We start from the raw sequence: 26,367 nt of genomic DNA on the forward strand, positions 1-26,367 counted from the left end.
TTACATATATACCTGTAGCGGAAATCCTTTTGCAGTACATTGTAAACATGTAACAAATGAAGTGTGGTTAATTAGAGGTGCTGAGTTACAAACTCGTTAGGTGTATCTATGCTGTCCATCTTCGTATTCATGCGGTAGTGTTTATAACGGAATGTGTCGATGTAAACTAAAGTCAGAATGAAAGCCACTATACGCTTAGCTGAACTGAGCATGCGCGTTTCTGCGTGTTGCGCCGCAGAACAAAAACACATGACAGTCACAGAGGAGACGTTAATACACCGGAACGAACGGAAATTAGAATTGTTCGCGGTAGTCAGTAAGATTAGTTCTAAATAAAATACTTTTTATACTAATGCAATGACACATTAAATGTATCAAGTATGACAGTAAGGACATTTGAAATGTAAAAAAAAATGTTCTTTAGAACTGTCTATTCAAAGAACCCTGAAAAACTGCTTTCAACATTGATAATATTAAAACAAATGTGACCGAGGAGTAATGGCTGCTGAAAATCAACATTGCTATGGTAGGAATAAATTACGTTTAAAAATATATTAAAAGAAAAGAAAACAATATTTCACAATATTACTAGTGTTAATGTTTGAAGACATAAATGCAGCATTAGTGACTTTCGGAAACAAAATCTTTCTTATCTCAAACATTTGAACAATCGTGGCATTGTTGTGAGTTCTGTTAACACTTCATTGGGCATGTCATAACCATATATTTGAATTTGCAGTTTGTGGTTCCTTCTGCCAATTACAACATTTAGGGCTTTGTAAAAACTTCTACCAAGTAATTAAGATCTCCATGAATAGTAGAGGGAGGGTAAATGGGTACATTTGTCAGCTTTCTGTACTGATATTGATCATTCACACTGAAAAATAAGTTCATTAAACATTAGAAATCTTCACATAACAGACTTGCTCATAGTAGTGTTCATCTAAAATTCATTATCACGTATAAAACCTCAACAGTTGGAGAAAAAAAAAAAAACTCTATAGAACACAATAAAACTTGCCTTCACATGTACCATGGTATCCAGTAGTAGGAGCTAAACAAACACTTGCCAGAAGACACCTGTATTTCAAATATTTATGATTAACACAATAAATGAGACGATAAATCTGAGTGATGCATCATATTAAGGTACTTTATTACAACTAAACTGAATCAAAGTGATTAATTGGCAACAAGTCAGAAATCCATTTTTCACATAAATATTTCTTTATTGAACAGAAATGAGAAGTTACATCCTCAGCTGAGCGATTTCACTGTTAATTCTCATAGTCTGCAATGTTCTTTCTTTTGGTCTGTTCATGAACGTGATTGCCCCATGTGTAGGTCAGGTACATCAGAACCATGGCTGTAATCAGAAATGAAGGTTTATAGAGAGGTTTAGTCACACACAATGTTTGCTTCAATTTATAGCTGGGATACTATAGATGATATATATAAAAAAAATAGTTTTGGACATAGATGACTTACGTGGTGCAACCTTGAATACAGACGTTTTGAATCGTCTCCAAATATTTGGGATTCCCTTAGAAAAGTAGTTTGGGAAAGCCCTCTGCTCAAAGGGAGAAATACTGTAGGTGATCACATGCCTTATCTTGGCCAAATCTCCGAAGTGACGACCCATTGTGCCAAGAAAGCTGATCTAAGAGAAATTAAATTCAAGGTTCACTTTAGTAATGTTTAAAATAAGCATACATACTTCCTAGACAACAGTAACATCTCACTGTCTATAATTGAATCAATACATTTAAATAAATTCTATATTTGAACAATGTTAAAAACAGCTGTATAAGCTCACAGGAATAAATTATATTTTTTATTATAAATTATAAAATATTTTTATTAATTTAATTTTCATGAATTAATTATAAATGAATTACAACCAACGTTTAATTTACCCATTCAGTATTGATCCAAAAATGTTTACAGTATCATGTAAAAATTTGTAATGTTTATTTTTTCGTTGTATGCAAATAAATCGATTTGAATTCACTGTAAATGTGAACATATTGTAAATTTAAACAACGTACAAACAGCTGTTGTACATGAAGAAAAGCAGACTTAGGCTTAGAATAATACTATAAAATATATAAAGTGTTACATATTAAAAATGTCCATACAATTCCCTATGTGGGATCTGTATAGACTGATAAATTCAATATTACTTTGGTAAACACGACTCAAGCGGAACCTCAAAGATGCCAGAGATGAATGAATACGGTTACTTACAAATCATTTCAACGATCTGTAATAACATCTACAATTTCTTAGCATCAAGTGACAGAGTGTGCAGACAAAACTCACTAAACGTTTAGTCACATTTAAACATAACTTAGCGTTACGTGGCTAGGCTAGCAGCTTTCTGTGAGACCTTGGTTGACATTCATCTCTATCGCACTGTCTCTGTTGACACTTACGTTTATACTGCACAAACATACATGCTATTGCTAAATTGAGATAATTTCGCTATCTTTTTCACTTCACGAAAGTAAAAATACACAACCAAAAAATAAAGATTTTCTTCTCACCAATCTCTCGGCTCAGACACCCTTGGCGTACTCTGGATGCTACAACTTCCGCCTGCAACCTTAAGTCACATCCGTTTCCTCTCGATTTCTCGCTTTCTCATTGGCGCTCCGTTCTACTGTTTCCTGGCTATCGAGACACGTGAAGGTCAGCATAGCGCTGGAACAGTGTATACAGTGGTCAAATATCACAATTAAGTGATTTTTACAGCGCTTGCCATTCTTCTACCCAATGGATAATCAAGGAGTCACGGCAGACCCTCAACTGCAGCAGTTTATCGAGGTCGAGTCTCAGAAGCAGAGGTTTCAGCAGCTGGTTCATCAGATGACAGAAGTGTGCTGGGTGAGTGTGTGTGTGTGTGTGTGTGTGTGTGTGTGTTTCTGTCCTACTGGGCTGCATAATGCATCACTGTATGAGGATGTATCAGACAATGATAGAAGACTGCATTGTACAGTATATACTGTCTAATCACTTTAGTTGTTCGCAAGTTTATATGATCTATAACTTAGATGTTTTTTTTTATGTAGTTTAAGTATTAAGTAAAAGGTTCTGCCCTCTTTTGTCGCGGGGTTTGTGACTGTTTATTATACAAAACAGAGTTTAAACATATTTTTATGTTAATGATTTGTTAAAATAGCTATTTATCTTGATTACACACACACACACACGCATACAAAATACCATTCAAGGGGGTTAGGATCGGCAAAATTCACAGATCTCCAATGCTGAATTTATTTGATCAAAAACATATTTCTAAAAATGTGATTTATTTCTGTGATGGCAACGTTTGTTATCAGCAGCCATCACTCAAATCTTCAGTGTCACGTGATCCTTCAGATTTATAATATGCTGATTTACTGCTCACGAAACATTTCTTAATATTATCAGTGTTGTGCCTCTTAATAGTTTTGTGTGTGTAAACTGATTTTATTAGGATTCTTTGAAGTTCATAAGAACAGCATTTAGTTAGTCTTTACCGCCTTGCAGAATAAAAGTATCTACAAAAAAAAAAAAAAAATCGTGCTGATCCCAAACTTTTAAGCAGTAGTGTATTTATTGTTTTATTAATTACTTGTTAATTAATAAATTACTAATTACTTATGGGTTTCTTTGGAGCTCACAGTGTGTTTTTCTTTGCAGGAGAAGTGCATGGATAAGCCTGGCCCAAAGCTCGACTCCAGAACAGAGGTGTGTTTTGTAAACTGTGTGGAACGATTTATCGATACAAGTCAATTCATTCTCAACAGACTAGAACAAACTCAGAAGAGTAGAGGAACCTTTTCTGAGACCATGACAGACTAGTAGAACCACAGCCAATGACAAGACCGCATCATTCAGCCACTTACTGAGGCTTTGGCATGCCGACGTAAGAACTGTGAGGCAACAGCTGTCAACAGGATTCAATTCATTTCTCAAAGACAAAGTGCCTCATTTTGCTCTTTTTATTATTGTGAAGGCCATATATTCAAAATCAAATGGATGCATGTCCCAGTCCCATTGCCTGTTTATCGTCACTCTCAATATTGACATTTCCCAGTGCTAAGACTTTGGTATGAAATCAAGGAAACATAATGGAACATCAACTGAAAGGTCCCTTTGTACCGATCTGATCTGGAATTTAGGAGGAGGCTCTGCTTTCACATTCTCTTCAACCTCCATACCAAGTCTGCACTCCATTGTCTTACTGGGAACTCTTTAAGATCTGTGGCTTATTCAGTGTGTGTTGAAATGTGGACTTAAAATAAAAAGATAAAACACCTCCTGCAGTTATTCATATGGTGTATAAAGATGAGAAAGCAGAGTCAAGTTAAACAATATTAGACATCTCAGAGGTTTCAGTGTCCTACTTATAAAAACAGATTACTGGGCACTTCAGATATATATAATAGAAAACCGTGCACCACCTGAGAAATGTAGCTGTTGATTTAAAAAAAAAAAAAAATGTTTCTAAATATGAAGATGTGTGTTCCCTAACACTAGTATAGGACATTTTCACTACTGTTGAAAAGTTTGGGGTCAGTAAGATATTTTGAAGGTTACTTTTATATAGCAAGGATGCATTAAATTGATCAAAAGTGACAAACGATTTCTGTTTCAAATAAATGTATTTGAAAAAAATATTAAGTAGCACATCTGTTTTCAACATAAACTGCATTCATGATAATAAATGTTTCTTGAGCAGCAAAAAAAACAGCATATTAGAATTATTACTGAAGGATCACGTGACACTGAAGACTGGAGTAATGGCTGATGAAAATCACCTCTGCCATCATAGGAATAAATCGCATTTAAAATATATTAAAATATAATACAGTTATTCTAATTTGTAAATTCAAAATTTTGACAGTATTTTTCAAATCAAGTATAAAGACAGATTTGGACTATATAAAATAATTCTTTCAAAAATATTAAAAACTTACGACCCCAAAATTTAAAGTAGTGTATAGGTAGTCCAGTAAAGCACATTGTATTAAACAAAATCATGATTTTGTTGAAAGGATGAGGCATTAAAAAGGTGCTTGATATGAATATAATTATATGAATATCCTAAACAAGGCTGATTTGATCATAGAATAAATAATTATTAAACATTTAATAATATTTTTTAACACTATCTTGCAACTTCAGGATTTTTGTATTTAAAACAAGTGACTAGGCACATCATTAGTCTTAATATCAACAGTATAAAACTGTTAAAAAAAAAAAAAAATGCAAGATGGAAATAGAAATATTATAGACACAAAATATGTAAGACAAGTTCCTTGGATACTAAAACCAAAAAAAAAGCAAATTAAAGTACTCTCACAGTATTAATGGTTCGCAAAGTATGCTTGTACAGTAGGGTACATCTGTGTTTTAGTAGTCACTCACATAATACATTTTTGCTGATTTTATGCTAGGTAATAAATGTACCATTGCTCCTTTTGTCTGAACTCTCAGGAAAAAAGCTCTTTGCGTTTCTTTCTTTAGTCAGATTGCTTTCATCGATCATAGTAGTTCTCTCATCGGCTGGCAAAGAAATGTATGGTTGGTTCCACGTTCTGTCTTGAAGGCCAAGGTGCAGATATAAAGGTAGAGAGTCCAACTTAAAGTTGATATCCTTGAACGCATGGAGAAGAAAAATGCCAATGATGATGGTAAGAAAGCCACTAACAGTCCCAGCAGCCCCGTCGGCAGACATTTGAAGCCACTCTTTAAACAAGATGGCAGAACAAGCCATGACAGATGTGGTGAAGAAGACATAATAAATAGGTGTAACTATAGAAGTGTTGAAGATGTCGAGGGCTTTATTAAGGTAGCTGATCTGGATACTGATGCAGATCACAAGGCATATGAGAAGGGCCCAGAACAGCAGCTCTTTCAGAACAGCCTTGCCAGCGAACAGCTCTTTGATCCCAATGCCAAGGCCTTTCACACAGGACACAGACAACGAACCAATCACAGAGCAGATGAGGATGTACACCAGCACATTCTTCTGGCCGTAGCGAGGTGCGACAAAGAAGATCAGGGCCAGGCTGCTGACGACAATGCAGACAGCAAAAGCGATGAATCCTGTGATACATGCAAGAGAGACGACTATAATGAAAAACAGCTCAGAGCTCACAGGATGCCTAGTGTGTTTGTAAATTAGGTAGAAAAACACCTGGATCTTTGAGTTTCTCTGCCATCGCAGTCAAAGAAGCAACCTCTTCCTCTTGTGGAGCATGAAGCACCATAACAGTGGAGCCGAAGATACACAGCAAACAGCCAATTTTCCCATGGATATTCAGCCGCTCACTCAGGAAGTATGATGAGAGCACAGCACTAACAACAAAAAACTTATTTATTTGATCAAAAGTGACAGCAAAGACATTTATAATGTTACAAAAGATTTCTATTTCAAATAAATGCTGTTATTTTTAACTTTCTACTTAAATCCTGAAAAATATGACATTTCGCACAAAAATATTACACTTCAATATTGATAATAATAAGACACATTTCTTGAGCACCAAATCATCATATTTTAATGATTTCTAAAGGATCATGCAACATTGAAACTGGAGTAATGGCTGTTAAAAATGTAGCTTTTCGATCAAAGGAATAAATTACATTTTTTTTTTTTTAAATATTCAAATAGAAACCAGTCATTTTGAATTGTAATAAAATTTGTGACCCTAGACCACAAAACCAGTCTTAAGTCTTAACCAGTCAACAATACATTGTATGGGTCAAAATTATCAATTTTTCTTTTATGCCAAAAATCATTAGGATATTAAGTAAAGATCATGTTCCATTAAGATATTTTGTAAATTACATACTGTAAATATATCAAACCTTAATTTTTGATTAGTAAAATGCATTGCTAAGAACTTAATTTGGACAACTTTGAAGGCGATTTTCTCAATATTTTGATTTGTGGCACCCTCAGATTCCAGATTTTCAAATAGTTGTATCTCGGCCAAATATTGTCCGATCCTAACAAATCATACATTCAATGGAAAGCTTATTTATTCATGCCCTTTCAGAGGACCGTTAAATTGACCCTTATGACTGGTTTTGTGATCCAGGGTCACATTTCATAATTTTACTGTATTTTTGATCAAATAAGAAACACCAAACTTTTAAGTGTTGTTGTGAATAAATTTACCAGACCAAAACGCTCAGTGCTCCCAGAGGTGTTACTAATGTGGCAGGAGCAAATGCATAAGCTGCGAAATTTGCTCCCTCACCTATTCCCACTAAAAATAAAACACATGACAAGACAAAAAATTGTGATTAGAGTGTCCATACTGACATTTATATGTGTGAATGGCAATATTTCATTATTAAGATCTATGCCTATTAATGTAAACATGCACATCTGATGAATACCTTTATTCTGGTTATGCCTTACAATTCAGCCCTGCCAATGACAAATAAATACATAAAATGATAATGTCATACTTGATATAAGCCCAGCCCACCACAGCCATTCCTTCAGGTATGCATATCCACCTTGACCTGAATAATAAAGAGAAGAGACCTGATTAGACAGCACAAGAAAAAATCAGTGGAAATAAAATCAATGCAATTCAAATACTGCGTAATAATATTTTGTGCAATGATAGGTTACTCTGCAAATTTAGTTGACCCACCTGCTCTAGTAGAGCCCGTTTTGGCCAGTCGTAAAAGGCCTTTCTTTTTCAATATAAAACTGCCACCGATGAAGATAGTCGAGCTTACAGCAAGTGCCAAACCAATGTAGAAGTCAGAGCGATTTGCAGCATCCATCTGAATACAGTTAGAAGTTCATTAGACATTAAAGTTACAGAAGTGGTTATGTCTAAGAACCTAGTAAGCTACCTACCTAGACGGCATTTTGGGGCATCGTAAGCTTAAAATGCCCCAAACATGATGTCTACGTAGGCAGCACATAATATGATTTAAAACAGCCACAGCCTAGAAAAGGAAGCGAGTCGGATCATGTGATTCACGCCTGCTTTTCACATAGCCAGTTCTTCAAAACAATAAAACATTATATTTTACTGTAGACTGTTTGTCTATCTACCCTATGCATTTATAACTACAGGAAATGCACAATCACAGCATTTTCAAACAAGGAAAGCTTGTTTTTAGAAGGATTTAGGTAGATTTTGATTGCCTCACTAAGCTTTTATGTAGTGATGTTTCATGTTTCGGCACTTATTTATATTAACACTTAAGATTACACTTGAAACACTATAGAAATATGAATAATTGTTAAATTGACTAACCTTGCATTCGAATCGTCCATCGGTGGCGTTCTAGTCTCGTGTGAATAAACTTCCTGGTGAAGTGACTGTAACGCGGGTTGCCAGATACTCTTGAATAATTTCAAATACTACTGTCAGTCTGGACATTTTGGGGGAATTTATCTGAACTCAATTTGGTGAAATTGTATAAACTGTGTCATTTTGGGTCAGGTGCATTCTTTCGAAACCCATCAGGTTTCATCAAGTGTGCCACTGTTTAAAATCTGCAGTTTGTATTTTGATGATAAAATATAAATAAATACATTTGTGTAACATGGAAATATGTGTCAAGGTTAGTTTGGACCAGGCCGGGAGACCAATTTAGACTTTTTTAAAATAGATAACTTTTAATCCAAATTATGCTTGTTCATAAAAGAACCGGCACTGTTCATCAAACAAGTGTTTATTGACATTAATAGTGACAAATGTGCGTAATTTCAAATAGCATTGAAAGAGTGTGACAAGAATCAGTGTCGCCAGAGGAATATTGGAAACTGCTCTCATTTTATTCTATACACAGCCAGATGAAAAAGACAAAGTGTAGTCTTTAATTAAATAGCCATCAAATTTCAACCACAGAAGAGAAGGTGAAAAAAACAAATATTTACACATCAAGACTGGAAGATTTATTCTAGATCGTACTTTGTTTTACTAAAGTTTACTTATTTATATATTTGTTTGTATATAAATACAAATCAATAAAAAATCAATACACAGTCATTATTTATATGTACATGTACATTACAGTCATGAGTTTTTATTTGTATTGTTGTTGCTGCTGGTTATTATTAATAATTTTAATAATATTAAAGAGTAGCTTTTAATTTAGATATTAAACTTTCATAAGGAATTTCATAATATGCCAAAGCTTTGAGGAAAATGTAAGGAAAGACTGCAATGTTACATGAGAAATCACATTCCAATCTCCTTTTTATTTTTCTTGTAACATTTTGAACTCATACTAATTTATCCAAGAAGTGTGTAACTCTGAATTCACATTATTGGGTTCCTCAGATTAAAGAAATTAAGGAGGTTATTCAAGACCAATAAAAATAATGATTCTTGCTATTTCATACACAAGATTGCATATGATGGACTGTATCCTTCCTTGTGTCGAGGGGTGCACAGTAGTTGTGTGTATCACATATTGAAAAGCAAATCCTTAATGGTCATGACAAGATCGTTGAATGTGGGCCGTTCATCTGCTCTCTGCAAAACAAAAAAAACAAAAGAGATTTTTAATTACTTTAATTACTTGACTTTTGTCATGTTTACATTTGCATGATCAGATAACTGTTTTGATTGACAAAATGTTTTGACTTGGTATAAAGTTTTGTACCTCATGCCAACAAATGTTCATAATAGAATATACTTTGTCATTGGCCAACTGTGGGCGATAAAGCCGATGACCTGCAGTAATTTTCTCTACTATCTCTGTGTTGTTCCACCGATCGTATGGCATTCTGCCCAAAGTGTACACCTCCCACATTAAAACGCCTGTCAGACAAATAGTAATAAAAACAAAATTAAACCATAATTTTGACACAAGGTAAAGTTCTGCTGGAAATGCAGTGGTGACGCACCAAATGCCCAGATATCCGACTTGCTGCTGAACTTGCAGTAAAGGAGGACTTCAGGAGGCGACCAGCGCACTGGAAACTTTGAACCTACGGAGCTGGTGTATTCATCATCCAAAACATACCTGTAAGAAAAGCAGTAATTTTTATATAGAAAGTCAGTATGGAGAATTTCCCTCAAGTAGTGTCCTGGCATGTATAAAATTACCTGGACAATCCAAAATCAGTCACTTTAATGGTTCCATTTGAGTCTACTAAACAGTTCCTGGCAGCCTATGAGAAGAAAAAAAAAAGAAGCATTTTAGACATTTAAATGGTAAAATATGTCTTCCAGGTGGCAAGGAACATTTTTGTCACACAAACCAGGTCTCTGTGGATGTACTGATTGGCCTCTAAGTAGGACATGCCCTCGCTGACATCTTTACACATCTCAAGGAGCAAAATACTTGAGGGGTGCTGCAGAACATCCCGTAAGTAATTCAGCAGACATCCATTGGCGAGGTATTCTGTGACTATGTAGATGGGTCGCTGTTTTGTGCAGACGCCATAGAGCTGAACCAGGTTTTCGTGACACAGTTTCCTAGTGTTATACAGCAGAAAATTATAGATTATAAACATAAACATGGTTGAAACACAGATCAAAAATACAGTAAAACAGATTAATATTGTGAAATATTACTACAATTTAATATAACTGTTTATAATATTTTAAAATGGAATTTATTTCTGTGGTGTCAAGCCATTACTAAAGTCTTCAGTGTCACATGATCCTTCAGAAATCATTCTAATATTAATCAATCTAATATTATCAGTGTTGAAAACAGTTGTGCTACTCAATTTTGTGGAAACCACAGCACTTTTTTTCAGGATTATTTGATGAATAGAAAGTTGAAAAGATCAGCATTTATGTGAAATCGTTGCTCAAAATAAAATCTTACTGACACCATACTTTCGTTTAACAACAGTGTAAACTTACATCATGACCTTGGCTTCCTCAATGAAGTCATCCTCCGACATTGAGCCCTCTTTGACCATTTTGATGGCCACGTCATGACGGCCTTGCCATTTCCCATACTTTACCACTCCAAACTGACCATTGCCAAGTTCTCTGATAAACGTAAGCTGACGGGGATCAATCTCCCAACTTCCTGGAATGAAAAGTAGGAGAGGATTTTAGCACGTTGTTTTAATCAAACCCATTCAGTGAGAACTGTCAGAACCATACAGCCAAGTATTTACATTTACTGTACATTTTTACATTTATGCATTTGGCAGATGTGTTTATCACATCAAGCTATGCATTTTATCAGTTCATGCATTCCCTGGGAATCAAACCCATGACCTTGGCGTTGGTGTTGTTAGTGCCATGCTCTGTCTAAAAAATGTAAACTCACCATAACCCAGACCAGCAGTGCAGGGAGCACTCTGAGCTCGATTTGACACTATGTATTTCAGTCTGCTCACCAGACCTGAAACAGACATGTTTGCTTTGATTAAATACTTTTACACTGATCATTTGTCATTGTGTACTTGCATGCAAGTAGTTAAAGTTAGATTTACCTGCTGCATTATGCTGATGGTAATTAATAAGTTCTGGGATAGTGCTGAAGTTGTGCTTCTCCGCTAAATAGAACTGGCCTTCTGCGGTGACGCATATGTTGTAGTGTCTGCAGCTGCCAACAGTCTCCCTGAAGAGAGACAAGAAATGAAATTCTCACAGTTAATTAGGAATCAAGTCAAATCCTTAATTTGTCTCACAAAAAACTTGAGAGATGAACAACACAGTCCCGTGACAATTTACACAGTGGGAAACCTGACCTATGGTAGGAGATTTGCATAGAGAGATTTACATCTCTCTTCCGTAGGGTCAGTTTTCCACTTTCATTTTGATAAGTTAACTGTGAAACAAATGCGTAGCTTGATTGAACTCACCCACCAGCCTTGGTGAACACAGAGACAGTGTATTTTCCAGTGAATTTGCCAGAGTCTCTCACCAAAAAACCACCATCTTTACTCTATTTTTTAAAGACAACATTTCAGAATATAAATTAAACAAATATATAGAGTAAATTCAGCTCAGCAGTGCCAACTTTAATATATATATATACTGTATATATAGAAAAATAGATGTATTTTTAATAATCGTAGAGTGTTTATATACAGATTTTTTTGCTTTTGAGGATAAATAAATCAACCACATTTTTGATTGCCACCACAGCTCTATACTTACTTCTGTTTTCAGCAAATTCTCTGCCTGGCTGCGGTTGATGTTCTTGCAGTACCAACTAGGAGACAGAAAATCTGTTAAAATGGGGTTGGACCGTGTTTATAAGGTTAAAAGTGTTCACCTTTTCAAACTAGCATATATGGACCGAAGTTGTCCATGTTCTTGAATGTATACTTACTCATATTTCTCCAATCCATTTAAGGCCTGAGCGATGTAGTTACTTGGGATGTATCCTTCATTTCTGTAAACAGTGTAGGAGATCAGTAATGCTTTTCATATCTGAAAAAAACACAGCCCTGATTGCACAGCTAGTTCCACCTGACTACCTTTCGCCCACAGCCTGTAAAAGTTTCCCCAGATATGCAAATAATTTGACAGGTGTCTATGTGTTTATCAAATACATTCTCCACTAGCACATTCAGAATATATATCTGTGGTATACAAAAGATAGATCAGTGATTACTAATCATACTTAATCATTTTGCAATCTCTTACCCGTATTTATCTCTAGCTTTAAACCAATTGGGATCATTGATTTCTAAGAGTGTGTACTCCTCATCCTTTCTCAGTGCCAAGTCATGGGGAGTCATTGGTACATATTCATATTCAGCTACAACAGTCATGCCCGCACTGAAGCCTGGGGTGAGCATGGGTGGCTGGGGGGGCAGAGGCCTGGGCGGCTTTTCCTAAGGAAGTAACATAGATCAGTTCTCAAGAGTAAATCTGATGTATGCTGAATGTGATGCATATATTGTCAGTGATTGGAGAGATTGGTAACAGACCTCCTCTGGTGTTGGTGGGAGCGGCTTCCTTGAATCACGATTCTTCGAACCTCTTTTGAAAAACCCTTTGAAGAAGGTTAAAAGATGTATTGAAGAAATACAAATGAGTTTAAGAACCATTAGCTATTAAATATTGCACCATATTTAGGTGTTGAAATGATATCCCCTGTTGAATAGGTATGGAAATCGTAAATAATCATTAATGTTGTCCCATTAATGATTCTTTTAGCACGTTTAGAGAACAAATATTTGAAAGAAAGACAATTCCATTGCAAATTTATGATAATAATACACTTCAGACAATTCAAAAGTGTATTTACACAGACTTTTTTAAAGGGGTCATGAACTGCCTTTGTTTTTTTTTTACATTTTTTACTGTTCTCTGAGATCCACTTGTAATGTTATGAAGATTTTTGCATCAAAAAACATCATCATTTAGAAGTAATACGCTATTTTTGTCCTATTTTTAACCCTCCTCATCAAAACCCTCTGTTTGAATTGAGACTCGGAGGTAAACGCCCACTGCTATGATTGCATGTTTGACAACCTACTGTCATTTACAGAAGGAAGCTGCAGTGATTTAGGTTTAAAACGCATAAATATTCATATTAAACGATCTGCTTAACAGACAAAGCAATAGTGACCTTGTAATGAAAACAGTTACTCACTTACTTGTGTCTTGCGACATTAATTTATATGTGACATTATCCAATATAGTCAGCACAGCATCCTCTTTTCATTTCAATCTCTAGAAAATCCTGCGTCCAATTCTACCTTGTTTGTAAATGAATCCACAGTAAAATTAAGTGAACAAAGGACCAACTGACATGTTCTTACTGACATGGTCTGGAAACATGGTCAACACTCTTTCCTAATGTTGTGATCAGAAGCAAGGCAATGCAAAGACTGTTTTTCCACAATTTGGCACTGCACAGCGTCTTGTTGTCTTCGGAGCATCTTTATCATTTGGTTTCTGCATAGACCTGCTTTGCTTCAGTGATGTAGAAGCAGGCATTGATCTTCTTTTGCAGAGGCGGTGTTTAGCCACACTATTCTGTCATAGAGTGGTACATTCCACAAGCTGTTGTTTTTATAGACTGGCTTCTATATAAGCAGTTTTTAGACTAACAAGAAAGTTTTGAGTTCTGAAACTTACAGGATGTTTTTATAGCACAATGACCTCTTATATGTCAAAATGTTTCTCAGTTCATGACCCCTTTAAAAGGCATGAATGCAACCCAATAACTGGCCTTAAAAGGATATTTCACCCAAAAATAAAAAAAAATTCTGTCATACTCACACTTATGTCAGTCTAAACCTGTAAGACCTTATTTATTCAGAAGAACACACGCACACACACATACACACATGTTGGTATTTGTGGTTTACAGGGACTCTCCATAGGTGTAATGGTTTTTATATTATACAAACTATATGTGCTATTCCCTACACCTAACCCTACCCCTTACAGGAAACTTTGTGCATTTTTAGATTTAAAAAAAAAAACACCATTTAGTATGTTTTTTAAGCCTTTTGAATTACGGGGACATAGGCAGTGTCCTCATAAACCACCTTCAAATTGTAATACCTCTGTCATACCCATGTCATTAAACAAATTCGTGTCCCTGTAAACCACAAATACCAACCCACACACACACACATACAAGAAAGAAAGAAAAACAAACACAGCTCAAAACACAAGACATTACACGTCAAACAGGTTTGTCACGACATGAGGGGGGGTGAAAAGATCCCTTTATCTACATATTAAACAATAACAGGCCTAAACAAAACTGTGGTCACATACTTTTAAATAATACTAGGCCTACTTACAAAACACATAAAGTGCATCTTTAGCTGCATTTTGTCATAACTTAATTTAAGTCTTAAAGATAGGCTAGTTAACAGCACTATGTTTTGATTCACTAAAAAAGAACCTATTCATCAAAGTCATTGGTTCAGGAATCGGACTACGCATATTATTTTCTCTAATTTCTTGGAGTCACTAAAAAGAAGCGACTCATAAGAGTCATTTCGGCTCACTAGATTCATGCGTTTGGAAATTAGACCGGATTCGCTGTATGTTTTTGATTCACTAAGAATAACCAGCTTGTAAGAGTCAAACAAGTATTGCAGGAAATGATATGAGAGTACGACATTACAGAAAAATGAACCTGTGAGAACAGAAACAAACGGAACCTAATTTATTTTTACACTTTAGTATAACAGACCTCCATTTTTGGTCTCCAGCACCCTGCAGCCCATTGCCTGCTTCATCTCCTGCTGGCAGCACTTCCATATGCCATCCTCCCAGAAGCATGGGTGATATTTCTGTATAAGGTCCTTGTTGAATCGCACCACTTAAAGACAGGTACATTGGAAGCCATTTACATTGAATAAACATAGGGATTTGCATAGGACTTGTATTCTGAATTATGGGAAGCATTCATACTTTTCTTCTTATCTTTACCGTAATGTAGCCCACATAAAGGTGGCTTGCTAATTTGAATGCAGTTTGTGATAATGACTTAAACACATACTGACCATTTTTTAACTCATTTATCCAATGCTTTCGAATCTGATCTGACTTAGCAAATACATAAAGAGGACCTTCATCATAGATTATCTGTGAGAGAGAAGAAAAAAGCACCACAATGCAAAGTTATATATGACGTTGGCCTATAGATGAATCAACTGTTGCATTTCAAAATAATCTACTATTGCCAAATGTTTCCTCTTTCTTTTGAAGCTACATTTACTGGACAGTTTATTGCACTCAGTTTACATTTTTGAAGGTTTTAAAGTGTTTGTACACATTTACATCACACGTTACGCTTTATAAAGACATATAGCTCATGATTTTAAGTGTTAATCTTTTGAGAAACTCAAAACCACAAAATTTAGCTGTTTTGACACATTCATTTCCTGGCGCCCTTTCTTTTTGTCAGTGGTCTGAAGATGGTAAACTCACTTTTTGTGCTTAAGTTGCTAAAGCTATGTACAATGCTTTTATATGCCTGACTGTTTTATAATGTCAGCACCTGTTGAGTTTTGTTGTTCCTCTGATTTTAGACTTTGAAGAGGAAAGGTTTCACTTCTGCTCCGTTACTCTCAGCCTGATATCATGGTCGAAAGCCTGAGCAGTGTTTCTTCTTGCACTTTGTCAGCCCAATGAGACATATTTCTACTAGCCTGAGTGATCTTGTTAGCCTATACTTCCTAGTCAGCTAATGCTGAAACTTTAAGTTTAGATACAGCGACACAGACTTCACTTAAATATCACTTCAGCTCAGCTTGAAAACTAAGACATGGTGATGTACAATATATTAATGAGAGAAGTGAAAGTAACATCATTACTGTAAATAGGCCTACTGTACACCAATAATGCATTATAAATTGTTTAGCAAAAAATAATGTTGTGTTCCCATTGAAGTTGGTGGTATGATTAAAGTATGATTTTAATGTCTTGTTCTTTGACATTCAGACCCACCTGAAATGGATAGAGTCGGTCAGGAGGTGCGCTGTCTTCTGGTAAAACAATCTCCACACATCTGATCTTTTCAATGTCCACATAACCTTTCAGGCTTTTCCTCTTCTAAACAGTCAGTAGGAGGATTATGTTATTAAAAAGATCAAAATCACAAAATATTAGAACTTGTAACAGTGGTTTAAAAATATTAAAGTAACAATGTAACAGAACTAGCAACATAACTTTTCTTCATATTGTGATGTACATCTGAATGAGGTGGATTTTCAGAAAAAAAAGTAGGACGTGGACTTTGTTCTATCTATCAGGTTTTGTTCGGACAGAAGCAGATCTGAATGTGAGCTTGCGGTCGATTGTAAGAACGTAAGGACAGGGTTTAAGGAGATGAAATGGTAACAGAAAAAAAAGTTTGTCATTTCACCAGAAGATTGAATTCTGACATTTTGATTAAAAATTACAAGCTAAAAAAGAAAAAAAGAAACACATGATGGACGAATTGTTTACAATAAGTTCAATAAGATGCATTTAGAAAAATTCATATTGACTTTAATGATTGTCTACATCAAAATCAACTCAGAATTATTTTCCAAACATACTGTTATGCTCAGAAAATGATGTCAAATTCATACATACCCCTTTTTCGGCATCATAATCATAGTAGGATATCTTATCCTGAGTGAGTACAAACAGCCTTTCTTTGAAGTTTAAAGGTGAGGTCTTCTTTTTCTGCTGGGACCGTTTTATAAAAATCTCCTCCAGAATGCTGTCTGGCATGTTCTTTAATATCTGATGTGAACTTGGGGGGGGAAAAGACAAACTGTTATATTGAACATGTTTCATGTCTCCGTGTTTAATTTTGTTAGTTAAATCTGAGTGATGGGTAACTCTATATTGGTTTGTTAAATATGGGTTTCCTCTTCATGTTTATAAGGAATGCTGAAGGGAAATGTTTTTTATGTCCCCTGCAGTCAAACCTCTCTATATCCAAATGTTAATATCTAATTGTAGCATATATGCTGCGTTCTGTTCTGGTCTAATGCTGAAGATGGATCCTGGCGGCCGTGTCTGATTAGGAATGGTTTGCATGGGCCCTCCTGTCAGTGTCAATGACATCCTTTGTTGCCAATATTTCCTCCTGTAGATCATCTGTTTCCTTTGAACACTTCTTCCTGCTCTGGTTTAAGCTGTGAACTCACAACCTCACTCATCCTTTCACTGCATATCAGCATCTCACCATGTATCTTCACTATCTACAAACCAAAACTGAACATTCACATCCTTCTCCCCTAAAGGCCTGCGTCTTAGTTTAATGCAATAGCAAGAGGTCCGAGGTTAAAAACATATGTAGTCAATGCAAAACAGTGTACAAAACCTTGCACTACTTTCAGACAAACATCTCAACATTAAACAACATCATAATGGCCCCACTAAATCCAGTAAACGAAAGAATGTGTTGAGGAAAAAAGCATGTGTTAATCATTTAATGACCTCGTTCATGAACATTTTAACTAAATACAGCTTTTAGTTTTGCTCTACAATCTCTGACCTAATGTAACTTCACACATTTACATGAAGCAGTAAAGATTAACCTACTGGGTTGCCTGGTTTTTGCTTAATATCTTCTTAATATACAAATACCTTTCTTGTATTCTGATTAAAATATGAAAATTTAAATGTACTCCAGAGAAGCATTTGCTAAATTTACCTGTATTTCAGGGTCCTTTAAAACAACATCTCAGTTAGTTCTGTTCCTCATTACGTTCAGTGCCTCTGCACTAAGCTTCTCTCACATAGACGTTAAATGCTGAGTCGTCTGTGTTCTGTGGTAGAGAAACTAAACTGCCTATTTTAAACACTATGTGAGCATTTCCTGGTTTCTTCTTCTGCCACCAACACCGCCCTTTAACACCTTCAAAAGCTTGTCACAAAAACTTTGAGGTGAAAACTGTGACAAATATGAACATTATTGCTACTTACTCTATATTCTTTATAGTTCACTATCAAAGACTACAACCATCCAGTGCTGTATTAAATGCACTCTGTTAAACACCTGGATGATGGTGGTGTGGGTTTGGTGTTGGTCTAATATTTCAGGACTGCAGTGCACATGTACTGGTTATAGCAGCCTTGTTTACCATGAAAGCTCGACAGCTTTTTCAAAGGGCAATGACTTAGAAGACTTGACACAGGGAAGTTGCATCAATGTTGCTCTGTGATACAGAGGAAGGGGAAACACAGTTCGTATCGGCATCAGTAAGCAGTACAAGTCAGATAATTACTGTTAAGCTTGTCTCTGTTTCACATCAGGGTTTTTTTTTTTGTTTGTTTGTTTTTTCAGGCAGATGTTGCACAAATGTAACCAATAACAATTTGCTGATTTACCAAATGTCGCCTTAATGAAGACCATAACTTCCTATGTTACTTAGTGGCAGGGCATGTAGGCCTTTACTAAGTTTAGGCCTTTTAAGTTTATGACACATAATGTACGTTTTCTTTTTAAAGCATGAAATAACTCATGCACACCCATTAATGTACTCTCTTTGGTTAACAATTTAAATAGTTGCTTATTTGACTCTTTGTGTTCATTGAAAGTGATGTTGAGCAACAGGAACCTTCTAGAGTGTCCTGTGTCTGTAAGGTTCCTGAATGATAAGTATGCAAGTATCACTCATGTTTGGAGGGAGGCAACTGGGCAAAAGATAGTCTGCCACAGTAGACCACAATTTATCTACACCTCTGGTTCTATACCAGTGCTACATATTTTGCTGATTCGCTTGGCTAATTTAAACTCAAATGCAACAGTGCAAATAGTATATATTGCAGTATTTCAAGCAATATTATGCTTGATTTCAATTGTACCCTACTGAAGAAGTTTAACAACTTCAGCAAAAAAGGATGATGATGATGATGATGAGATGGTGATCACAGTAAATGCTATTCAATGGAATTTCAATTTGCATTACATCACTGATCTCCACCAAAATGGACTCTTTTCATTGTGTGATGTTGAAATGCAAAGCACTTTTTTTTCTGATTGTATCTTGCCGTGCATTTAGCCTTACAAACATGATGACCACAAAGGTGTGTAGGAGTATGGGCATTTGTTTAAATGTTTATACACTGTAAAAATTGATAAGTTGACTTAACTTAAAAAAACTGAGGAAACCCGTTGCCTTAACATTTTTAAGTAAACGATAATTTAAAAAAATAAGTTAAGTGAATTATCAAGTAATTATTATTTACTTAATAATTTTAAGGCAACGGGTTTCCTAATTTTTTTTTAAGTTAAGTCAACGTATCACTTTTTACAGTGTACATGATACAGTGCTAAAAATCATAAACATTGAAGAGAAATTCCCTAAAATTATTAGAATAATTATTGATAAATATGAGTTTTTAATGTCAGATTCCTATTTTTTTCTATATTAGGCTACTTTGCTAAAACACTGGAGCATTCTGGCTGAAAGAATGCAGCATGTGTCTCTAAAATGAAAACGGCCTTATTGTACTTTTCGTGATCACTTATTTTTTCACAGACACTTTGGATAAAAGAATCTGCTACGTGAAGTATTCATTTATAGTGAACTATAAATGCACTCTATGCAAATAACCCTCATTAATAATACTATCAACCCTACAATGCTGTCTTAAAACCACTGTGGTATAGTCTGCGGATCTGTTTTTACAAAATGCATTGACATTGAGTAAGACAGTAAAAAGAAAGTGTGAAGTAGACTAACCAGTGGAGTGGACTATTTTCATGTGCAAAAAGTTTCACTGTATGTTCATTTCATATAATCTTCTATTCTATGAGGTAAATTGTTTCTCAAAACAAGACACTTATTTCTCCCTTCTATAAGCCAGATATGTATGCAGGATCTAATCTAATTCAGTATAGGAATGTTGAGTTGATCCTCCTGTATATAATTTATTAACAAGTGGATAATGTGGAATGTCACTGTAGTGAGAACTGTAACTGTCATTTAAGTCATTTTCTTGTAATAATTCTTATTTTACTTATGCATTTTTATTTTTGTACACATATATATATATATATATATATATATATATATTTGTTATTATTAATATATTTTTGTGTATTTTGTGGTGTTCCTGTAAATAGTATTACAAAATATCATAAGATAAAATTAAAAATGTAGGCATACTGATTTACTTGTATGACCATAAAACAGCATGGCTAAACAGTAAAATTGGCAGAACAGCAAAAGGTGCAAAACAGCATTTGTACAGGCTAGGAACAGGCGATTCAATGGATTAGTTAAGACATTTTAAGACACTATCATGGAGTGTCTCTCTCTCTTTTACATTGTTAAAATCTCTATATAGCATGTTCCTATCTGTTAATTAACTGACATTGTTTACTTTGGTTAGTCACTTTATATCTATCAAGTAACAGCATTATTCTACGTCACAGCTAATGGCAAATTACACAATCTTAGTCCTTGACAGAGCAACTCCAGTCTTTAGTTATTAAAGAAATCTAAGAAATCTTACCTGAGCACTGTGATCTGGCACCGGGATGAAACCAGTCTGACTGAGTGCAGGCTACTAAACTGGACTGTGAATGTGATCAACAGTGGCCAAAACTCCACCCAGCCACAGGACTCTTGTTACTCAGTTCCCCTTTTGCTTCCTGCTCATTTTCATACTGTCGCTCATGCAGGGCTACTGCTAACAGTTTCTCGCAATCTGTTAATACTCACATACACTGCATGCAACTGACCTGCATGCACCTTTGATATACCTGAGAAGGCTAAATGTGGTTAATTCAAATTATTTAATCCAAAGCCTGCTTGACTCCTTTGATAAATATGACTATTACGGATAGTTTCTCAATTGTTATAGTACCATTTAAACCTACAAAATGATAAATAAAATATGGATAGTTTGGATGTGATCTGTGTTGTTACCAATAAAATCAGTTAATTTACCTAGTCAAAGGGTTGATTTTAGTGAACACCATATGCATGCTCTTACATGTCAATAACTCACAAAATATGTAAAATTATGCAAAATTCATAATTGTAAAAACTACCAGATGGATTTTGGTCATATGCTGCAATTCATGCATGTGTGGATGACAAGAAGGAACCCACTGACCCATTACGAAAACAAGTCATGTGCCTCCAAACCACATGGTGGCGCATATTACAATGTACCATGTACTCATGAACTATAGCAATGACTTTTTTTTTTTTGTAAAAAATGTGTATCTTTTGTATATTATATGTCATGGGGAATTCATATGTGTTATGTTTACGACTTTGTTGTTAAAACAAACTAATTTTTTGGAAAGTCATTGGGTTATTTATAAATTTGGTGTTACTTTTTCACAAATGTCATGATTACATGTTTTGTACTGTACGATTTTGTATCAAGATTAAAATGCCATTTCCAACACAATACATATTTTATTATAATTTGACATTTATTGGTACAGAACATCTTGTTGTTGGTCAACTGACCAGTGTTTGTAAGAACAGGAGAAAGAGACTAAAGAGATACAGTATCTCACAAAATTGAGTACACCCCTCACATTTCGGAAATCATTTTAGTACAGGTGCTGGTCATATAATTAGAATATCATCAAAAAGTTGATTTATTTCACTAATTCCATTCAAAAAGTGAAACTTGTATATTATATTCATTCATTACACACAGACTGATATTTTTCAAATGTTTATTTCTTTTAATTTTGATGATTAGAGCTTACAGCTCATGAAAGTCAAAAATCAGTATCTCAAAATATTAGAATATTTACATTTGAGTTTGAATAAATGACCATCCCTACAGTATAAATTCTGGGTATCTCTTGTTCTTTGAAACCACAATAATGGGGAAGACTGCTGACTTGGCAATGATCCAGAAGACGAACATTGACACCCTCCACAAAGAGGGTAAGTCACAGAAGGTCATTACTGAAAGGTGTGGCTGTTTACAGAGTGCTGTATCAAAGCATATTAAATGCAAAGTTGACTGGAAGGAAGAATTTGGGTAGGAAAAGGTGCACAAGCAACAGGGATGACCGCAAGCTTGAGAATACAGTCAAGCAAAGCCGATTCAAACACTTGTGAGAGCTTCACAAGGAGAGAACTGAAGCTGGAGTCAGTGCATCAAGAGTCACCACGCTCAGACGCCTTCAGGAAAAGGGCTACCAAGCCACTTCTGAACCAGAGACAACGCCAGAAGCATCTTACCTGGGCTGTGGAGAAAAGAACTGGACTGTTGCTCAGTGGTCCAAAGTCCTCTTTTCAGATGAAAGTAAATTTTACATTTCATTTGGAAATCAAGGTCCCAGAGTCTGAAGGAAGAGTGGAGAGGCACAGAATCCATGTTGCTTGAAGTCCAGTGTGAAGTTTCCACAGTCAGTGATGATTTGGGCTGCCATGTCATCTGCTGGTGTTGGTCCACTGTGTTTTCTGATGTCCACAGTCAACGCAGCCATCTACCAGGAATTTTAGAGCACTTCATGCTTCCTTCTGTTGACAAGCTTTATGGAGATGCTGATTTCATTTTCCAGCAGGACTTGGCACCTGCCCACACTGCCAAAGGTACCAAAAGCTGGTTCAATGACCATAGTGTTACTGTGCTTGATTGGCCAGCAAACTCGCCTGACCTGAACCCCATAGAGAATCTATGGGGTATTGTCAAGAGGAAGATGAGAGACACCAGACCCAACAATGCAGAAGAGCTGAAGGCCACTATCAGAGCAACCTGGGCTCTCATAACATCTGAGCAGTGCCACAGACTGATCGACTCCATGCCACGCCGCATTGCTGCAGTAATTCAGCCAAAAGGAGCCCCAACTAGGTATTGAGTGCTGTACATGCTCATACTTTTCATTTTCATACTTTTCAGTTGGCCAAGATTTCTAAAAATCCTTTGTTTGTATTGGTCTTAAGTAATATTCTAATATTTTGAGATACTGATTTTTGACTTTCATGGGCTGTAAGCTCTAATCATCAAAATTAAAAGAAATAAACATTTGAAATATATCAGTCTGTGTGTAATGAATGAATATAATATACAAGTTTCACTTTTTGAATGGAATTAGTGAAATAAATCAACTTTTTGATGATATTCTAATTATATGACCAGCACCTGTATATTTTTTCAAGGGACAATTCTATAGAAAAGAAACTTGGATATATTTTAGAGTAGTCAGTGTGCAACTTGTATAGCAGTACAGATTTACTGTCCTCTGAAAATAACTCAACATACAGCCATTATTGTCAAAAAAGCTGGCAACAAAAGTGAGTACACCCTTTGTGAAAACAGCTATATGTCGTTTAACCATGCAAAGACACATGTCCTATTTATCATGTTCATGTTTTTGTCTGCTTGTCAGGACTATACTAATCTGTGTATCTTGTTTTAGAGCAGTTAAAATTTGGTATTTTTCCAGAGGTGGAAAATATTTTACTCAAGTAAAAGTGCCATTACATTAATCAAATTTTACTTAAGTACAAGTAAAAGTACCAGTGTAAATATCTACTCAAGTAAAAGTAAAAAGTAGCTCATTTAAAATTTACTCAGAGTAAAAATTACTTAGTTACTTTTAAACAGTGGGAGGGATGCAAAAATTAGATAGGCCAAGGGTGTCAAACTCAGTTCCTGGAGGGCCACAGCCCTACACAGTATAGATATAACCCTAATTAAACACATCTGATCCAGCTAATCTAATCATTTAGTTTGACACCCCTGGGATAGGCCTATAAATCTCAAACTAGTTGTTCTTAAATGAATCAGTTATTTAGAATAATAAGACATTTGGGCTGTTACCAGGCAAATTAAATCAATATCAACAAAATTCATCTTTGCAATGCAGAGGAAACACAGAAGTTTCATCTGAAGTGGCATTTAGATGTATTTACACACTGTTTAATGCAGGACATGAATGCATTTAACTTGCAGTTACAAATGCAGAAATAATGTTTTGATATATAAGACATAAAATGTTGAATGCTCATTTGAAATTATAAAAAAAAATAATAATAATAAAAATAAAAAGATACTTTAAATGTGAAATTAAAACCGCCAGTAGGTGTCACCAAGTCACTGTTAATAAGTGAGTCATTGAGACTGAACCGAATCATTTAAACAGTTGATTCATTCAGGAACGAAACACCATCATGTTGCTCAGAGACTCAAAACAGGCAATATGGTGTCTAAATGCAAGTCTCTTAATTAACTTCTTGTTTATTGAAGTGTTGTAAAATATATATATATATATATATATATATATATATATATGTAATCATGCAGATTTTTGGAGAAAAACGGCACTCTTCGTGTGATATTGATTTACTATATGAAATGATATAAATATACATTTTCTGCCCCTATATCTTCAATTCCGTGATCATTTTAAATGCATTTTAACAGACTGAATCATACATTGAAAGAACGCAGTCTAAATGCGCGCACGCACACTAGTCTAATCAACTAGACTTCACTGCACTCTGTAGGAGTTTTTTGTTTGGTTTTTGGCTAAATACTGATGTCAAATCGCACATCGTTAAAACAATTACGATATTATCGCAGACGATATATCGCACACCCTTGCACCACTGTCTTTTTGACTAATTTGTGCAAAACCTTTTGCTACACTGCCAAAGCTTCATTTTAACCACCAATGCAATGATGCAAGTATTTATACTTACCTCTACATGCTTGCTAAGGGTTGATGTCGATATTTATAAGCTGCTAGTTTGGTCTCCCTAGGCATACACAGTTTACACTGCATAATAGTGCATAAACATGGCCAGGGGTTCACATCACTTCTTTCGAGTTCAACTTCAGCAGAATACGACGGGGTTTGGTTTTCAGCTGGGTCTGCACCATTAACGCCTGTCTTGTCCGTCTGCATCTTTCTCTGATTTTAGCGCCAGTTTGTTCTCCTGCCCATTACTGCAGTAGTTTCCAGGGAGCGATTTTTTTTTCTTTTCTTTTACTCAATTAATGTGTTTTAAAATGTAACGAAGTACAATACTTCAAACAAAATATACTTAAGTAAAAGTAAAATTAAAGATTTTAAAAATTACTTTAAAAAGTAGAAGTACACAAAAAAGCTGCTCAATTACAGTAACGCGAGTAAATGTAATTCGTTACTTTCCACCTCTGCAATTCTCTCATACTGACCACTGGATGTTCAACATGCAAAGAACTCTCTGAGGATTTGAGAATTAGAATTGTTGCTCTCCACAAAGATGGCCGAGGCTATAAGAAGTTCGGTAACACCCTGAAACTGAGTTACAGTACAGTGGCCAGGGTCATACAGAGGTTTTCCAAGAGGGGTTTCACTCGGAACAGGCCTCGCAAGGGTCGATCAAAGAAGTTGAGTCCTCGTGCTGTGCGTCAGGTGCAGAAGCTGGCTTCAAAAAACAGATGCATGAGTGCGGCCAGCATTGCTTTAGAGGTTACAGAAGTGGAAGGTCAGCTTGTCAGCGCTCAGACCATACGCCGCACACTGCAACAAGTCGGTTTGCATGGCCGTCGTCCCAGAAGGAAGCCTCTTCTGAAACTGGCTCACAAGAAAGCCCGCAAACAGTTTACTGAAGACAACCTGGCCAAGAGCATGAATTACTGGAACCACGTCCTGTGGTCTGATGAGTCTAAGGTGAACTTGTTTGGCTCAGATGGTGTCCAGCATGTGTGGTAACACCCTGGTGAGGAGTACCAAGAAAATTGTATCTTGCCTACAGTCAAGCATGGTGGTGGTAGCACAACATGGTCTGGGGCTGCATGAGTGCTGCTGGTACTGGGGAGCTGCGGTTCATTGAGGGAAACATGGATTCCAACATGTACTGTGACATTCTGAAGCAGAAGATGATGCCCTCCCTTCAGAAACTGGGCCGAACGGCAGTTTTCCAACATAATAACGACCCCAAACACACCGCCAAGATGACAATTGCCTTGCTGATGAAACTGAAGGTGAAGGTGATGGAGTGGCCAAGTATGTCTCCAGACCCGAACC

General features: G+C 35.8%; 4 protein-coding genes across 7 annotated transcripts; 1 reads left to right on the top strand and 3 right to left on the bottom strand.

The window, feature by feature from the left end:
• Nucleotides 1-1,204: 1,204 nt before the first annotated feature.
• Nucleotides 1,205-2,686, bottom strand: LOC131553274 (cytochrome b-c1 complex subunit 8). The gene is made up of 3 exons (XM_058797816.1): nucleotides 2,547-2,686; nucleotides 1,489-1,660; nucleotides 1,205-1,366 (listed from the first exon to the last, which is right to left on the bottom strand). Exons 2-3 carry the CDS (start codon nucleotides 1,640-1,642, stop codon nucleotides 1,278-1,280), a joined length of 243 nt encoding a protein of 80 aa, XP_058653799.1. The 5' UTR covers nucleotides 1,643-1,660; nucleotides 2,547-2,686; the 3' UTR covers nucleotides 1,205-1,277.
• timm8a (translocase of inner mitochondrial membrane 8 homolog A (yeast)) lies at nucleotides 2,633-4,303 on the top strand. The gene is made up of 2 exons (XM_058797814.1): nucleotides 2,633-2,886; nucleotides 3,685-4,303. Exons 1-2 carry the CDS (start codon nucleotides 2,776-2,778, stop codon nucleotides 3,844-3,846), a joined length of 273 nt encoding a protein of 90 aa, XP_058653797.1. The 5' UTR covers nucleotides 2,633-2,775; the 3' UTR covers nucleotides 3,847-4,303.
• zgc:101583 (uncharacterized protein LOC494104 homolog) lies at nucleotides 3,972-8,398 on the bottom strand. Of its 2 annotated transcripts, XM_058797813.1 has the most exons (7): nucleotides 8,280-8,335; nucleotides 7,874-7,965; nucleotides 7,662-7,797; nucleotides 7,471-7,527; nucleotides 7,175-7,265; nucleotides 6,188-6,348; nucleotides 3,972-6,096 (listed from the first exon to the last, which is right to left on the bottom strand). In XM_058797813.1, exons 3-7 carry the CDS (start codon nucleotides 7,795-7,797, stop codon nucleotides 5,441-5,443), a joined length of 1,101 nt encoding a protein of 366 aa, XP_058653796.1. In that variant the 5' UTR covers nucleotides 7,874-7,965; nucleotides 8,280-8,335; the 3' UTR covers nucleotides 3,972-5,440. The 2 variants fall into 2 exon arrangements, with proteins under 2 accessions (XP_058653796.1, XP_058653795.1); XM_058797812.1 differs by lacking the exon at nucleotides 7,874-7,965 and having other exon boundaries at nucleotides 8,280-8,398.
• Nucleotides 8,399-8,782: 384 nt separating this feature from the next.
• On the bottom strand, nucleotides 8,783-21,019 carry btk (Bruton agammaglobulinemia tyrosine kinase). 3 transcript variants are annotated; one of them, XM_058797810.1, is made up of 18 exons: nucleotides 20,886-21,019; nucleotides 17,004-17,166; nucleotides 16,374-16,478; nucleotides 15,428-15,509; nucleotides 15,115-15,243; nucleotides 12,884-12,948; nucleotides 12,597-12,787; nucleotides 12,280-12,342; nucleotides 12,105-12,159; nucleotides 11,807-11,889; nucleotides 11,435-11,562; nucleotides 11,269-11,343; nucleotides 10,851-11,022; nucleotides 10,238-10,454; nucleotides 10,083-10,147; nucleotides 9,881-9,999; nucleotides 9,637-9,794; nucleotides 8,783-9,506 (listed from the first exon to the last, which is right to left on the bottom strand). In XM_058797810.1, exons 2-18 carry the CDS (start codon nucleotides 17,142-17,144, stop codon nucleotides 9,438-9,440), a joined length of 1,917 nt encoding a protein of 638 aa, XP_058653793.1. In that variant the 5' UTR covers nucleotides 17,145-17,166; nucleotides 20,886-21,019; the 3' UTR covers nucleotides 8,783-9,437. The 3 variants fall into 3 exon arrangements, with proteins under 3 accessions (XP_058653793.1, XP_058653794.1, XP_058653792.1); XM_058797811.1 differs by lacking the exon at nucleotides 20,886-21,019 and adding an exon at nucleotides 18,076-19,569; XM_058797809.1 differs by lacking the exon at nucleotides 20,886-21,019 and having other exon boundaries at nucleotides 17,004-19,569.
• Nucleotides 21,020-26,367: the final 5,348 nt, after the last annotated feature.

Source organism: Onychostoma macrolepis, chromosome 14 (genome assembly GCF_012432095.1).
Source record: "Onychostoma macrolepis isolate SWU-2019 chromosome 14, ASM1243209v1, whole genome shotgun sequence".
Taxonomy (NCBI): Eukaryota; Metazoa; Chordata; class Actinopteri; order Cypriniformes; family Cyprinidae; genus Onychostoma; species Onychostoma macrolepis.